The sequence below is a fragment of the Cetorhinus maximus genome, chromosome 17 (assembly GCF_964194155.1).
Source record: "Cetorhinus maximus chromosome 17, sCetMax3.hap1.1, whole genome shotgun sequence".
Lineage (NCBI taxonomy): Eukaryota > Metazoa > Chordata > Chondrichthyes > Lamniformes > Cetorhinidae > Cetorhinus > Cetorhinus maximus.
The window spans coordinates 51,844,094-51,860,206 of record NC_135895.1 but is presented as its reverse complement, the minus strand read 5'-3'; the positions used below and the strand labels follow the sequence as shown (position 1 = coordinate 51,860,206).

Sequence of the window (16,113 nt, the reverse complement as noted above, 5' to 3'; positions counted from 1 at the left end):
AAACAAGAGTTTGAATGAGAAAGGACTTAATTCCACCATAGCAGATAACGGCATCTGTTAGGAAGTCTCATTTTTAGTGTAATTATCCCAATCAATCCTGATGAAAAGGTTTTCACTTTAAATTCAAATGTCTGTGCCAAGGGTAGTCATTTTGTTAATCATCTGCATCCATCATCTGTTGGTGTTTTTTAGACATTGTTCTACTAGCCCACAAATAGCAATACCCATCCTTCTTTATGGCCAATGCGCAAGCCCACCCTAATTGTCGATAACAGGATTATTCCTTAATCTTTTAAACATTTTGATGTGGGTTCCTTTGAAATTTCAAAAAGCATATTCTGTGTATTCTTTGTATCCTCTTTTTTGTAAAATGAATTATGCTCTATCTCTTGCGCCCAGCCTGTGTCTGTCAAAATTGATCAGTGCTCCAACAAGCTCTAATAAGATTTTTTTTTTGCATCTCTTTTCAAGCTTTAAAATCTGTCACAACTGGTATTAATCTAATCCGAAAGAGAATTGTCAAGTGTTGGTGCACGAACAGGCCTTGACAGTTTGTCTTTCTGCAAACTACAGACAGATTGTGAGTTAGGAGCTGCGGAACAGATGGACAAGTTAGGAGTAGCACAATAAAAAGTAATTTAATAAATCACCTGGAACCAGATCACTTCCAAATGCTGAGAATGAATTATAGCAGAGCTGATAGGGAGCTGGGCTTTGGCAATAGATTACGCCAGAAGGTACCGGCTACAAAAAAGTGATAAACATTCATGAAAAACATCTATTTCATCATAGTCAATGGATGGGAACCCACATAGACCTCTGTTTTCTAAAAACAACTTATATTTCAGTGCTGGAGTAGATTTTTAATTATTCCATTTGAATATATTGAATTATAATCCACATTGTGGTTTTCCATAATCACTGTTAAGAAACTCGGCATGATTGATACAAACGTTCCCCTACACGAAGTAAGCAATAAAATACCACAATAGGATTATGACTGGATATAAATCCTTATTCTGTAAGCCCTTTGAACTCTCAGTGGTCAGTCATCCCTGACAAAAATACCCTGTTGGATATTTTGTTCAACTAATCTATAGGATTGTCTGTATCAAATTATATTTGTGTTATCTCATAGGGGATTTGAGGGGCTTTTGTGAGTGCAATTTTAATTTCATGTAGGATTAAATGAGTGACATTAAATTTAAATATAATGATTTTAGAAAACTTTTGCAATTGATGCATGTAATTAGTTATATAGCATTTATGTAACACTGAGTTGTATAAGTGAGTTTTAAAAACAGGTTCTGTTACAAAACATATGCTGCCTAATAACCAAGAACTGATAGTTGTGTTCAGTACTTTTGTGTTTTGATTTATACTGTTATTGTTAAGACGGCCAGAGTACAACAGAGCTGTCCTCCTCACCTGAATCCATCCGTGCTGGCCTCACGACTGTTGTCATGGACATAGCAGACCTTCTGGGCTGCTACCTCCAACTGGCTGAAACTGGAAATGGCCACTCCAGGATAATTGATGTACTCGATCTGACCATGTGCAGGTGGCACAGAGATGGCGTACAACAGCTCTTCGGGTTTGCCAGTGCCATCTGTTGCCTTGAGAACATCTGTCGTCAAGGTGACCCTGTCACCCTCTTTTAAAGTTACAGGTTTGGTGTGTACAACAATATCACCTATAGAAATAAAAAAGAGAGGAAGAGAAAGAAAAGAGAAAGTAAAACTCATATATTGTCACCCATGAACAAAGCCTCAGCTGTGTTAGTGATGAATTAGCTTAATTTAATTGGTAAAATGCAGCTCTCCGCTTTCATTTGTGAGCTGGCTTTTATTTTATGAACTCCCTATTGTCAGCACAGTGCAGCAGATTGAGTAAATGTTCAGGATTTACAGTTTACAGATGGCACTCCTCGTTCTCACCAGTTGTGACTGTGAATGTTCGTCAGAAAACGGTGCCAGGCACAGCCTCCAGAGAGCCGGCTGCTTCTATTTCTTTCGTACCAATCATTTGCTGGCAGCTATGCTGATCTGCAGAAGCTGAACTCAGTTCTCTAGGTTGACTGACACCATTTCAGGGAGATTTACCAGATTTTCTAAACTTGCCTCCATCAATCATGAAGATACTCAACTTGTTAAAGAAAAGATATATTAAATGATTATATTCACCTCATAAATTCTGACGATATGCACTGCCATGAAAAGTGGAAGATCAAAGAGTGTATTATGTGTCAAGCAGCTTGATGTGACAACATTTTCAGAGAGTTCTTTTACTGTATGCTCCAGTACATTAAAGGTGAACACATGGGTTCTGTACACAGCTTCCAGCTGGTGCTCCACTGAGCACAGCCAATTTGCAATGTACAAAAAACATCAATACGCCACGCAGTTGGGCTAAACTCTTTTATTTCTGATGTGCCATTGAGGGCCCCTACAGTGCTTTTCAATGAATTAGACTTGAAATAATGTTAGCATTAGGTTCTAAAGCATTTCTTAGAGAGAGAAAAAAAACTGCAGGTGTTCAGAATAAATTTGGATGTAGATGTTTTCTTCCATGATTTGTGCTCGATACTTTTGTTTGCACATGACTGGGATTGCTTTGTTACATCCTCATTTGATTTTGTAATAACTCTATTCAATATGCTTCTGATCAACCAACACTTATGCCTCTAAAATAGATTGAAGTAGAGATAGAAAAAAGACTGCAAATCTGAAATAAAAATTCTGGAAACAAAGAGCAGTTTGACCCTGAAGTGTGTGACCCTTTGCTGAGTTCAGCTGAAGGGTTAAATTTACGGCCCCCTGCAGATGTTTATAATCTACCATGAAACTCCAGCATTTTCTATTTTTATTACAGATTTGAAGTACATGTTTGGCATACTTTCTCGACTGGTCCTTTCTATAACCTTCTTGTCCACTTATTCACCAATGTAATAAGATGATTAAGAAAATTTTGAAGGACTTGAAATACAAGTGGAAGCGACTCTGATCATCGTACTTTAATCTTGCACATTTGATATATTCAATATATTAAGTAAAGTTCTCTTTTCAGTTGTTAATAGATGATTAATTGCCTGCTTGTGCCAGCGATGGTAATTTATGCGCACTCCAAACAATGGTGTTTTCAGATGCTGGCTCCAGTCCCTTTAATGGCATTAGATTTTCATTATCAGCCTCAAAAGTAATTTGGTTTTCTTGATTTAAATGCTATGAGGAAAATACTTCATTTGGTTACAGTTAAGATCACAGTACATGGTTGATAAGCAGTTTAATTCCACTTCAGCTGATGTCTGCATAGAATACTGTACCTGACACATGCACTTGACAAGATGTCTTCATAAAATAATAAACCAATACAGTTATTCTGTTTTTTTATTATTTGCTCATGGGATGTAGGCGTCACTGGCTAGGCCACCATTTATTGGCCATCCCTAATTGCCCTTGCGAAGGTGATGCAGTCCATGTGGTATAGGTACACCCACAGTGCTGTTAGGGAGGGAGTTCCAGGATTTTGACCCAGTGACAGTGAAGGAACGGTGATATATTTCCAAGTCAGGATGGTGAGTGATTTAGAGGGGAACTTCCAGGTGGTGGTGTTCTCATGTGTCTGCTGCTCTTGTCCTTCGAGATGGTAGTGGTCGTGGGTTTGGAAGGTGTTGTCTAAGGAGGCTTGGTGAGTTCCTGCAGTGCAGCTTGTAGATGGTACACACTGCTGCTACTGTGCGTCGGTGGTGGAGGGAGTGAATGTGTGTGGATGTGGTGCCAATCAAGTAGGATGCTTTGTTGTGGAGTTTTTTTGGAGCTGTACACATCCAGGCCAGTTGGGGGTATTCCATCACACTCCTGACTTGTGCCTTGTAGATGGTGGACAGGTTTTTTTGGGGATTCAGGAGGTGAGTAACTCACTGCAGGATTCCTAGCCTCTGACCTGCTCTTATAGCCACAGACTTTATTTGGCTCGTCCAGTTCAGTTTTTGGTCATTGGTAACCCCCCAGGATGTTGATGATGGGTGATTCAGTGATGGTAACGCCATTGAATGCCAGGGGTGATGGTTAGATTCTCTCTTGTTGGAGATGGTCATTGCCTGACACTTGTGTGGTGTGAATGTTATTTGCCACTTGTCAGCCCAAGCCTGGATATTGTCCAGGTCTTGGATGGACTGCTTCAGTATCTGAGGAGAATAGTGAATGGTGCTAAACGTTGTGCAATCATCAGTGAACATCCCCACTTCTGACCTTATAATGGAAGGAGGTTAATTGATGAAGTAGCTGAAGATGGCTGGGCCTAGGACACTATCCTGAGGAACTCCTGTAATGATGTCCTGGAACTGAGATGATTGAGCTCTAGCAACCACAACCATCGCTCTTTGTGCTGGGTATGACTCCAACCAGCTGAGGAGTCTTTTCTTTGATTCCCATTGACCTCAGTTTTGTGATGGTTTCTTGATGCCACATTCTGTCAAATTCTGCCTTGATGTCGGGCAGTCACTCTCACTTCACCTCTGGAGTTCAGCTCTTTTGTCCATGTTTGTACCAAGGCTGTAACGATGCCATAAGCCAAGTGGGCCTGGTGGAACCCAAACTGAGCATAAGTGAGTAGGTTAGGAGTGCCGCTTGGTAGCACTGGTGACCAACAATGAATTCAATTATAGATTTTAATCAACATAATACTTGCACTATGCAACTCAAATTATGATCTTTGCAAGTTAATACACAGATGTAGGTGCCACAAGTATTTTTTTAATATATAACATTAGGTATCTTACTATTGCTGATTGAATATTCTACTGGGAACAGTTAAAAGTTTTATTGATCTATTTACTTTTAATAGGAATAATTAGCAGGGTTGAACATGTTTAGACACTGCTAGTTATAATTGAAAGAGCTATTTCTACCCTCTCCGCAAAAGCAGCTGCCTGATATCTTGACAATTTGGTTAGCAGGAATACATTTGAAATCCTAAGGACATTTTGGGCTAGAATTGCTGCCTGGCCCAGTTTACCATCAAAATAGCAGCAGAGTGGCATTTTATCCCCTGGTGTTACACCACTAAAAACAAGTCCAATTTTATTCAGTGCATCTTCAGTGAATATTCATGACAGGCTATTGGTGCCATTAATATCCTTAGGCCAAGGAAAATCCAGTGCTGCAGTAACAGCTGAAAGAGTCAAAGCAGCCATTATGTGGCTCCAGCAATGTTGCTTCCTTCAAAACCCGAGGTTGGTGTGTTTTAATGGCACAGAGCAACAAATTGAAAAACCCCTGGCTGTAATCTGATAAGGGGTAATGTATTTTTAAGCCCAAAGGAAAGGAGATCCACATAGGGTGTGATACAAGAAGAAAGTTGCCTTGGTAGTAAGAGTCACCTCCAGCAACCTCTGCATGGCTACATGGCTGGAGGAAGATAACTAACCTTTCCAAAGCTGGCAGCTGTACATTGTAACAATATATTACAAGAAGCATTGTTCCCAATTGCAGCCACCTTGTTCTCACTGAGTTGAGCACCATATGCAACTTACCAGCTAAAAGCCTGATGTACCAGCAAATTCAACACACCCACTTCCTTCTCCTCTAAGGCCAGAATTTTCCCGTTGGCGTGCGGGGGCAGGCCCTGCACGCCTGCGCGTAAAATGATGCGTGGTGACATCAGGCGAGCTTCCCGATATCACTGTGTGATATTTGGGAAGGCGAGCGCTTCGGATGCGCGCCTGTCATCAATTAAGGGGCCAGTTAAGGCCCTTGAGACAGCAATTGATCTCGATTTTTCACAGCCCGTGCGATATTCAGGATGTCGCATGGGCGCAACAGGCAGGTGGTTAGGAGACATTTGTATAAACCTCATCCTTGGGTGGGATAAGAGGGGTGAGTGGGGTCGCGAATGTGATGTTTGAGGTATTTAATTGTGAAAGTAACTTATACTTGCCTGAGTGAGCAGAAGGACTTCAAAACTCATACCGGCTGCTAGGACAGGAGTAAAAGCCTTGGTCAGCACTGTACAGTAGAAATCATTTCTGGGGCCTGCAGCTTTCAGGAAGCCTTCCCTTAGCCTGGGAATGGGAGTTGTGCTCTTCACTGGAGGCACCTCCTCTGAGGAGGAAGGGAGGGCCAGAAGGAGGAGGAGGCCAGGAGTCCACATTCAGCCTCCAGGGCAGCCACCTTTTGGAGGAGAGGTGCAGGCACAAGGGGCGCAGGGCCAACAGGAAGTGTAATGCGGAAGGGGCTGCAGAATATGCCACTATTCTGCTGCCAGGGTATACAGGCGGCGAAGCAACTACCTCAATATGTCTGAGGTGCAGACTCTCAATCTCTCAAGGGAGACAGTCACCTCCATCTGGCAGATGATAGGCCCTGAGATCTCTGCAAACTGTGTGGGCGGACACCCCATGCCAGTGGCTCTAAAGGTCACAGCAGAGATGGTGTGATGCTGGTGAGTGCATTTGCTCAGGGGCCTCAGGGTGAGAGGTGGGCCCTCTGCCTCCTCCTCCTAGCCCTGCTCCAGTGATGCTGAAAGACATTTGATTAGTTACCGTGCAGACAATGTCAATGTGCATGCCGCTCCCCGGGATCATTATGCGCTCATCCTTCCATAATCAAGGGTAAACCAGTGTTGCTAACTTCAATCACGGAGCATTCAGCAGAGCCATGGCTTCTGTGACACACATGGTGACCTGAGTGCTTGCTAAACATACCTCCCTGTAGCACCCCAGCCTCACCACCACCAGTGGACCTGGGGGCATGACCCCTCTCAAGATCCATGGCCTGCTGCTCGAAAGCCATTAGGATGGCCAACTGGGCCTGCCCTCCGCCAGTCCGCATTCGTCCCAACGCATTATGCGCAGTCTTTTCCTGAAAAGGAGAGAGGAGCATTGATTAGTCCAGCCTGCACCTGAATTCCCATCGTATCCCTGCCAACCCAGCCAGAGTGGGACATTGCAGGGCTCCAGTTCTTCGTCACCCCGCAGCTGCTGCACACTCACCCAAACAAGCCAGGGCTGACCCCCCCACATTGCCCAAATGCTGCCTCCTTCACATGTGGCACCACAAGGTGTCACTTTGCTAAGCAAGGAGGCATAAGCACGTGGAGCGCAAACACCAGAAAATGGATTGGTGCCCTGCCAACTGGAAGTTCCCCTCCCAGCATGTTAGCACCCTCACTTTGACATGCTTCGCAGTTCCAGCACTCTGCCTAGGTGCAGACTCTTGAGTTTCAACCCCATTCTATACTCTGGGTGTCAGTGTCACACATGCCGCGGATGCAGAACACATCCGAGCTTAACCCTCTCAGGGTGAACTGGGAATGGGCAATCTTTGCTGTCACACCCAGCGAGGGATCCATACCGTGAGGGATTCAATGACGTTACTGTACTTAGAGTTGGCGGGGGTGTGGGGGGGTGGTGGTGGTTTGGGGGAAAGGGTGACGGCTGCATTAAGTGACTTGAGGCAACATGATACTCACCCTTCCCAAGCGCAGGAGATCATTGAACCTTTTGCGACACTGGAGCCATATACGCCGCACATCATGGGAGCTCACACTCTCGCCAACCTCCTCCAATGCACATTTGGTCAGGTGGGGAGGCCTCCGCCTCCCGTCCCTCGGACGAAGGACCTCCTGCCGCACTGCCACCTCCTCCAGGAGGGCAGCTAGGCACTTGTCTGAAAAACGAGGGGCACACTGCCCCGCTGGCCTACCCTCTGGTCTGGCCTGCCCCGATGGCCTACCCTCCGGTCTGACCTGCCCCGATGGCCTACCCTCCAGTCTGGCCCGCCCCGACGGTATACCCTCAGGATTACCCTGCCCCGATGACTTGCGTCACCATCATTGCCCCTCTGCAGAGCCCTTCTCCCAGCCATTGTGAGCAGCCTTTCCAAGGCTGCCTTCATTTATACAGGCTGCTGGGTCGCCATTGGACCCGGCGGTCTGAGCGTGCCCGCCACCGCCCGCCCACACCCGCCAAGCACAGGAATCATGAGCTACGTTGGGCGGGCCTTAATTGGCCCGCCTGCGTAAAATGGCGGCGCTGACCCAATCGTGGGCGGCGATTGGGTCCGCGCTCACCCGCACCCGCTCCCAAATGACCCGCCCGACGTGAGGAAAATTCTCCCCTAAGTGTTCTTTTCTGCACAGCCAAACATGTAGGGAAGCAATGGAAGAATCAAATGATATGTATGATGTTTTCAGCACTTGCTCTCACCACCACTACCTTCTGACACAATATTCCATGAGATGATAGGAAGAGTACCTTGAAGTTCTCTGCTTAAAAAGGGAGAGCCTACAACCAAAGGCAAGCAAGAGGCATCTCAATTCCGCAAGACCCCCCGCTTCAAATCATTAACCAGCCTCTTTAGTCACTGCAGGAGAAGTAGGAGACTCGGCTTGAAATACACTGAGCTCCTGATCCCAAGCATACCACTGTGGGCAGCTGTGAAGCTGACACCAAGCAATTCCCAAAAAAAGCTTTAAGACCATTCAGTCTAATAAGTAGTTCTATTTTAATAAAGCTTGTTCTCCAGTGGCTAGGATAACTCTGCCTTCAAAAAGTATTTTCCTGCCTTTATTAGTCAATGTTACACATCTGTATAGACCATGACTGGAGGCCTGGAGCACATGGAGCAGTAGTTAAGCCAAAAGGTGAAGGATAAACAATATCAGTAGCAAGCCATTTACAGAACTATACCATCTGCTAGAAGGATATCTGGAGCCAATCTGCTCCATTGAAACTTCAGTGTTACTGGCAGACAAGATCACCTCTTTTCCAAACTTTACCGCCTCTGCCTCTTCCCAATGTAGCATAGGGATCAAACACTGCTTTAATGAATGACCTGCTCAGACATGCGTCAAATTGAGGACATTCAATTCTCAGCATGGCCGACATTTTTAATCTCCTTTTCACACAAAATAGCAATAGCAACATTACAAAGCAAACCGCACTGCTTATTAATGATTCATTAATGGCAGCAGTGTGGCTGTCAAGTTATTGGGTTCCTGCTCTTCCTCTGTCACTGCCAATTTATCTTCATCATAGAATCATAGAATGGTTACAGCACAGAAGGAGGCCATTTGGCCTGTCATGTCTGTGCCAGGTCTTTGTGAGAGCAACACAGCTAGTCCCGGTCCCTGCCTTTTCCTTCTTGCCCTATAAATCTTTTCTCTTTAGATAATTAACCAATCCTATTTTTAAGGTCACGATTGAATCTCCCTCCACTACATTCTCAAGCAGTGCATTCCAGATCCTAACCGCTCACAACATAAAAAAGATTTTCTTTATGTCGCCTCTGCTTCTTTTGCCAAAATCAGTGTCCTCTGGTCCTTGCCTCTTCTGCCATAATAGGTACAATTTATCTACCCTATCTACCCTGTCCAGACTCTGTGCACTGTGATTAATTCTGTGCTGGTCCCTTAAGTTCATAAACTGCACCCTCTGGGATATTTGTAGCTATGATGGTACTTGCTCACGTTAATGAGAAAGATGTGAGATGCCGTCTTGCTCTGGATGCATTGTACATAGGAACATAGGAGCAGAATTAGGCCATTCGGACCTTTGAGCCTGCTCCATCATTCAATAAGATCATGGCTGATCTGGTCTCAGCTCCACCTTCCTGTTTGCCCCCAAAACCTTGACTCCCTTGTCTAACAAAAATCCGTCTAACTCAGTCTTGAATAAATTTAAAGACCCAGCCTCCATTACCTTCCACACTCTAATGACCCGCTGAGAGAAAAAAATGCTCCTCATCTGTCTTATTCTTAAATAATGTCCCCGAGTTCCAGCTTTCCCACAAGAGGAAACATTCACCCAGTATCCACGCTACAAAGTCCCCTCAAGATCTTAAATGTTTCAATAAGATCACCTCTCATTCTTCTAAACTCCAACAGTTATAGGCTCAATATGTTCAACCTTTCTTCATAAAAGAAGTCTTTCATCCCAGGAATGAGTTGAGTGAAAAAACAAAAACAGAAATACCTGGAAAAACTCAGCAGGTCTGGCAGCATCGGCGGAGAAGAGCAAAGTTGACGTTTCGGTCCTCATGACCCTTGAAAGGTCTTGAGGACTCAAAACGTCAACTTTGCTCTTCTCCGCCGATGCTGCCAGACCTGCTGAGTTTTTCCAGGTATTTCTGTTTTTGTTTTGGATTTCCAGCATCTGCAGCTTTTTGTTTTTATTTATATATATATGAGTTGAGTGAACCTTCTCTGAACTGCTTCTAAAGCAGTTATAACTTTTTTCAAATAAGGAGACCAAAACTGTACGTTGTAGTGCTAGCAACTCCCTACGATGTCAGAAAAAGGATGAATTTTGCAGAACGACAAAACTTCCACATTTGGCGGATGCAGAAGCAAACATTACTTAGAAAGAGATGCAGCTAATAGTCAAAAACAGGGTGAAGCAGAAGAGTCTAATGCTGGCCTGTCTGTTTGAGGTGCTGCAGGCGGATATAGGGCGGAATTTTCCGTGCCCGCTGATGTCGGGCGCCTTTGGCAGTGTGAGTGAACAATATGGCGAGAGGGCCAGAAAGCAGTTTCACGACGTTATGAAACCAATTTGCGATCGTCTGCTCAGCCTATTGATGGTGGGCCGTATTTCCCAATATTAGACATTGGGAACCTCATTATAATACATCTGCATATTATTATAAGGCCAACCTGGTGGAATCATTGCCCCATGCTGGATCACCTGCTCATATCGATGGGAAAACACGCCAGTGCAGAACCCATCTTGACAAGTGTGACGTGCAGAAGTTGGAACTTACTGCCAGGGTCTTGCTCACATCGCAGACATCCGAGGAACAGAAGATGCTGGAGCCTGACAGCAATGGCACACTGGCATGCTGGGTGGATGTTCATGGACATGGCTCTGCCATGAAGCAACCCACGCAAGTTGGAAAGTCACCATTGAGGGCATGCCCACAATGGATGGTGGTCAAGGGGATGGAGAGGAAGATCCAGCTGTGTTTGGGAGAGGAAGATGGTTGGAGAGAAAGGTCTAGGATTGGCTCAGAGAGGAAGATGTGACGGGGGTTATGAGGTTGGGAGGGGGGGAATAAAGGTGTCATGGTGGGGTGAGGTGGGGGCTGGTGGGAAACATAGATGTCGGGGGGGAGGTTGGGAAGGGGAGGGGGAAACAGGGGAGAAGATGGCAACTGGGGAGGTAGGTGTAAGGGAAGGAGTTCGGAGGTGGGAAGGAGTGCAGCGAGGGAGTCTAGGGGAAGAAGGAATGCGGGGAGGGGAGAGAGTAACGGTGGAGGAAGAAGTGGGGCTGGAGGAAGGAGTCAGAAGGGGGGAAGGACTAAGGGTGGTGCAAGAAGTAGGGGTCTCTGGAGGAGTCTGGATGGGGGAAGAACTAAGCAGGGAGCGGAGCCCATGGTGGGTTGGGGGAAGTCCTAATGAAGGGAGTCCGGCGGGGGGAAGGAATTCCAGGGGTGGGGGAGGAGTTCCAGGGATGGAAAGGGTTCTAGGGGGGGTGGAGGGAAAGAGTTTCAGTGGGGGAAGGAGTACCAAAGGGGCAAGTCCAGGTGAATATGCAAGGGAGGGCTCTGATGAGTCCCTGACTGTTTCCTGGGAAGCCAGCTGAGGGTGTGTGTGGTACGAGGGAATGGCGAGAATGACCGAGGGCAGAGCGAGGCGGTAGGCTGGGAGGGTAAGGGTTCGACGGTAATGGGAGACGGGACAGCGAGGTCAATTGGAGGGGACTTTGGGGCTGGGGTTGGGACGGAGGAGGTCAGGGAGGTTAATGTGGATGGGGATGGGATTTTCGGAAATGAAGGGAATGTGCACATTCACCTAGACATCCCTGAAAGAAAAAGCTGGTAGGTCACGGAGGGGAGGTGAAAGGTGATTCCAATGCGGTCAACAGTGATGGTGGAAAGCAAATGGATGTCTGGGGGAGGGGAAAGGATGGGGGAGGGAATGAAATACTGTATCACCACCATGCTGTCTAAATCAAAAGTGAAACGAGAATTGTGCTGGGCGAGATCAGGTGCAGCATGGGAATGTGATCAGTGGATGGGCAGAGATGCAGGTCAGCTCAGATAGACAACTGAGAGCCAACACCAACAGGCAGCATTGAAAATGCTCAGGGCATTGAGGTGAGTGTGATACAGGAAGGATCCGCGTGCATGGGAGAGTGCTTGCACGAGGCTCCGACAGGCCCTGCCAGACACACACTTCCTCCAGAATTACTTGTTGGCCAGCTGCTCCCTCTGTGGTGACAGAGGACAGTTGAGGGGTTCACAGGCAAAGGGGTCTTAGAGGGAAAGGACAGCCTCTCAGATTCCTGAGTGGATGACCCAGGGGTGTCCAGCTGCTGCTCCTCCTCTCTTTGGGTGCCCGGGGGTCCTGGCCTGTCTCCTTGAGGGGAAGGAGCACCTGCCACTGCAGAAACTCATCCATGGGTCCTGCTATCAAGTGCAGGTCTACACACATCTCTGCATTTGCTGGACCAGGGTCTCCATGGCGTCCACCATTCTTCCCATGGAGACCTCCAAACATATGGGCACCACTTCATCAGAGAGCAGGCAGACACACTCCTCCGACTGGCGTGCCACTCTGTTGAGGGCTTCCAACAGCTCTGCGAGATGCTCCCCCGCCTTCTGCTGACTCTCCACGATGAGTCAAAAGGTCAAATCCAGAGGCTCATCATCTGACGCAGCAGATTGTGAACCCGAGCCTGCTCTAGATCTAGGCCCCACTGAGGTGTGTGTCTCTGCGCTGGTGGAGGGTATGGGTAAAGCACTGTGACGAGTCTTCCAGGCTGCTTATTTCCAGCTCTTCAGTGGAGTAGGTGTCTTTTTGGCTGGAGGTGAGGACCTGGATGGAGCTGAGGGACTGGCTGGCTCAGGGTGTTGGGTCGCTTGGCAGAGCTCCCTGTGAACCAAAGTAGAGATAATTAGTTCATGGCAGCGGAGTCAAAAGCAGGAGAGAGAACACTCATAATTGCGTTGAGAGAGGGATGAAATGGTGCAGTATCCTCATGAGGGTGTTCGCCGCTGACCTCACCGCACACACGGTCCATGTCCTCATCAGTCAGCCCGATGGCAAACTCCTCCAGGTGAATGAGGGTTGAATGTGGGCCACTCCACCCCCAGTCTGGGACATGAAAACAGATGGAGAGAGTGTGAGCAGGACACATGGCACTGTGTGGAATGTTTGTGTGGTGAGCGGAGATATAGACGGGATGAAGACGCAAGCTCGAGGCGATATAGGCTTGATGTGAGGGTGTGAGTGAGAGTTAGTAGTGTTGTCCCTTAAGGTGTGAGATCCCTGTGGATGTGTGATGGGTTTGTCAGTGTATGAGGTGAGAGTGATGAGAGAAGTGACCCACCCTAGCGGAACAGATGAGACCATTCATCCTGTTGCGGCAGTGGGTGGCTGTCCTCTTTTGCAAGGCATTGGCACTGACCACCGCCTCCCATGCTGGGTTGGTGATACTGTTGTCCATCCTGCAGCCAGAGCAGGGGGGGGTAGAGGACATCACAGCGAGACTCCACAGCGCCCAAAAGGCGCTCGAGGGTCACGTCACTCAACCGGGGTTGGGGGGCGGGGGGTGGGGGGTGCTGCAGTCTTTTTGCTTTTTGGGGCCATCCTGTCTTCTGTGCAGCAGTCCTGGGCTGGAACCACTGAGAGGTGTGCATGTGACTACACTTCAAATGTGGCGCCTAGCGTGATGATGTGGTCAGGTGATGGCGTGGCAGGCAAATAAGAGCGTGCCCGCCATCGAAATGGCATGTTCCCTGGAAATGCATAATTAATACGGCGGGTTTGGGAAGATATGGTATTAGAAGCCACCATTGTGGCCGACGGGTAAAACGTCGCTTTTCCTGCCCGCTACCACACTCAGTACAAATCTGGGACTTCTGCCCATGGACTATGAGCAGTCCTCAGTTTTAAAATGATTTAAAGAGGCAAGAGAAAATTCTTTTAGGATAATTCTTAAAGATTTCTTGGCAAAAAATGCTGCTCATGAGAAAAGTCGACAATTAGTTATAAAATTATTAAAGAAAGGGAATAACAAAAGTGAAAAGGTAAAAATGTAAAAATTAAAAACATGAGAAGAAATTTCTCTCGTCTTGCTGGTGCCTTTGTGAACTCTAACATAAGTTGTTAAAAAGCAGCAAAAGCAGGTTGGGTCAAAGAGACGTTTATAAAATAAAAGTAATTTAAGAAAACCTGTCATGACACTTCCTGGGAAACTCAAATTGAAGGCAGCTAGAAATCAACAGATTAACAAAAACCTTTAAGCCACTGTCTATATAGCCCTAATTACAGGCAGCTAGATGCCATTAATCCTGACCATCCTTGTAATTAATAATTGCTGTTTATAGATTTGATTTTCAGTTTCTTAGGATGGAATTTTCTGAACATTGTTCCTGCCAAAACAGGAGGACCATTAGCGGTCCAGGAACTTATTTGCTTAAGCAACGGGTTTTGCCGTTGCTCTTTAACGGAGCCATAGCGCTAGCATCCTGCATCTGGGCTCCCCGAGCAATCAGAGACGGCGGGTAGGATGATGCGCTCAAAGAAAGGATTTCTAACTAAAGGGACCTCCGGTATGGGTTACAAGGGTCTAACAGGACATGGATTTTTGAGACTGCAGCAACCACAGGAATGGAGAGGAGACCGGGGAAGCCTGCTTCCTGGGTCTCTCACTCTTACCAGGATGTTCTGTAGTGGAATCTGAAAGGCTGCAGTGATCATTCCCAAGAATGTAAGGAAGAGGACAACCTCTCCAACCTAGCATGGCGTGGTGGAAGTGTCTGAGCTAGTCAGCAGCAGGAGTGTGGTCCACCAACCTGGAGATAGTGCACCGAGAGAATCCAGGGGCTCAGGAGGGCAGGAACAGTGAGTGACAAAGCACTTTCAAATGCCAGGCCTCACACACTAACTTCCCTAGCATTCTCTTGCACAGCACTCCTCAGAGCAACACGTCTTGCAGCTTCACTCATTTTTTTCTCTTCAGGCACCTTCTCACTTCACATCCGAATAGCCAACATTCACACTCACCCTCATGCTATTGATCTCCGGCAGTGATTTCTCACAGTCAACTTCCACGAGTTGACTTCTGTCCTCTCCACACAAACCATTTTTAACTCTCACACCTCTCTGCCTTCTCTCCTTGCAGTAGTGAGCACACAAATCTGAGGAGAGGCAGACATCTGGGGGAGCCCTCCAATGACAGACACTGTCAATGCAAGCCAACCTGGTCCACCAGGAAGGAGGTCTTATTCTAGAAGGCTACAGATGTCAGCAACAACCTCACATGAAAACCCAAATTTCCTGAGGTACTGGTGCTCAGATATGTCGAGAGAGCTGATCCTCTGTTGGGGGTTTCGCCTCCTTGGAGATGAATCTCTGTGTCTACCCCCGCTGTGCTGTAGAGCAGCATGTTGCTCAGTTGAAAGCAGCTGCTGCTGTGCTGTTAGTGTTGCAGTTGATGCTCCTCTTGCTCTTTGTCAGAGCATAAGGTGCTCCCACGCTCTGGTGAAGGCTGGCAGTAGGGAAGTGCAGCTCATGGTAGTGAAGTGCCAGACAGGTAAAGTGACTTCCAACAAGTTGGCATTTCACCTGTCAAGCAATGAATGCACTCTCTGAGAAGGAGTGCTGTGAGCAGCAGCCCCTCACCTGGCCATGGCTGCAGATCTTCAATTTCACCGATCAAAGGTTTCCCTGCCTATCAGTTTCATCGAAAAAGCCCTAACTGCTGTGCACTTATCTCAGTGACCCTGGCAACTTGCTGACAGCTCAGGAAATAGATTCGCTGGCTGTGGAAGCCTTGGTTAAAAGAATCCTCAGTTAAAAACAACTTAATGAGTTATCTGAATATATTAATGGGCAGGATTTTTAGGTCCACGTGCGGGTGTGATTGGCGGGCTCGGGAGCAACTGGGGAACGGACTGCCGCCTGTAATCGGCCCCCGACCACGATTTCACGCTGACTGGTCAATTAATGGCCAGCCAGCGTGAAGCGTGCGCTGCCGGAGTGGGAGCGGGAGCAGTGGGAGCAGCGTGAGCGCTGAAGTCAGCACAGGATTGGGGGAGCACTCACAGAGAGCTCCCTGAAGGCAGAGAGCTGCCTCAGGGAGCTGAAGACTTCAAAAGTATCAAATGA

General features: G+C 47.1%; 1 protein-coding gene across 1 annotated transcript in view; it reads right to left on the bottom strand.

Moving 5' to 3' along the window:
- frem1b (Fras1 related extracellular matrix 1b) overlaps positions 1–16,113 on the bottom strand; it is a 262,434-nt gene that overhangs the window by 50,248 nt on the left and 196,073 nt on the right. Inside the window, exon 24 of the mRNA XM_078561195.1 lies at positions 1,429–1,693. Coding sequence (XP_078417321.1) covers positions 1,429–1,693 — 265 coding nt within the window. The remainder of the gene's footprint in view (positions 1–1,428; positions 1,694–16,113) is intronic.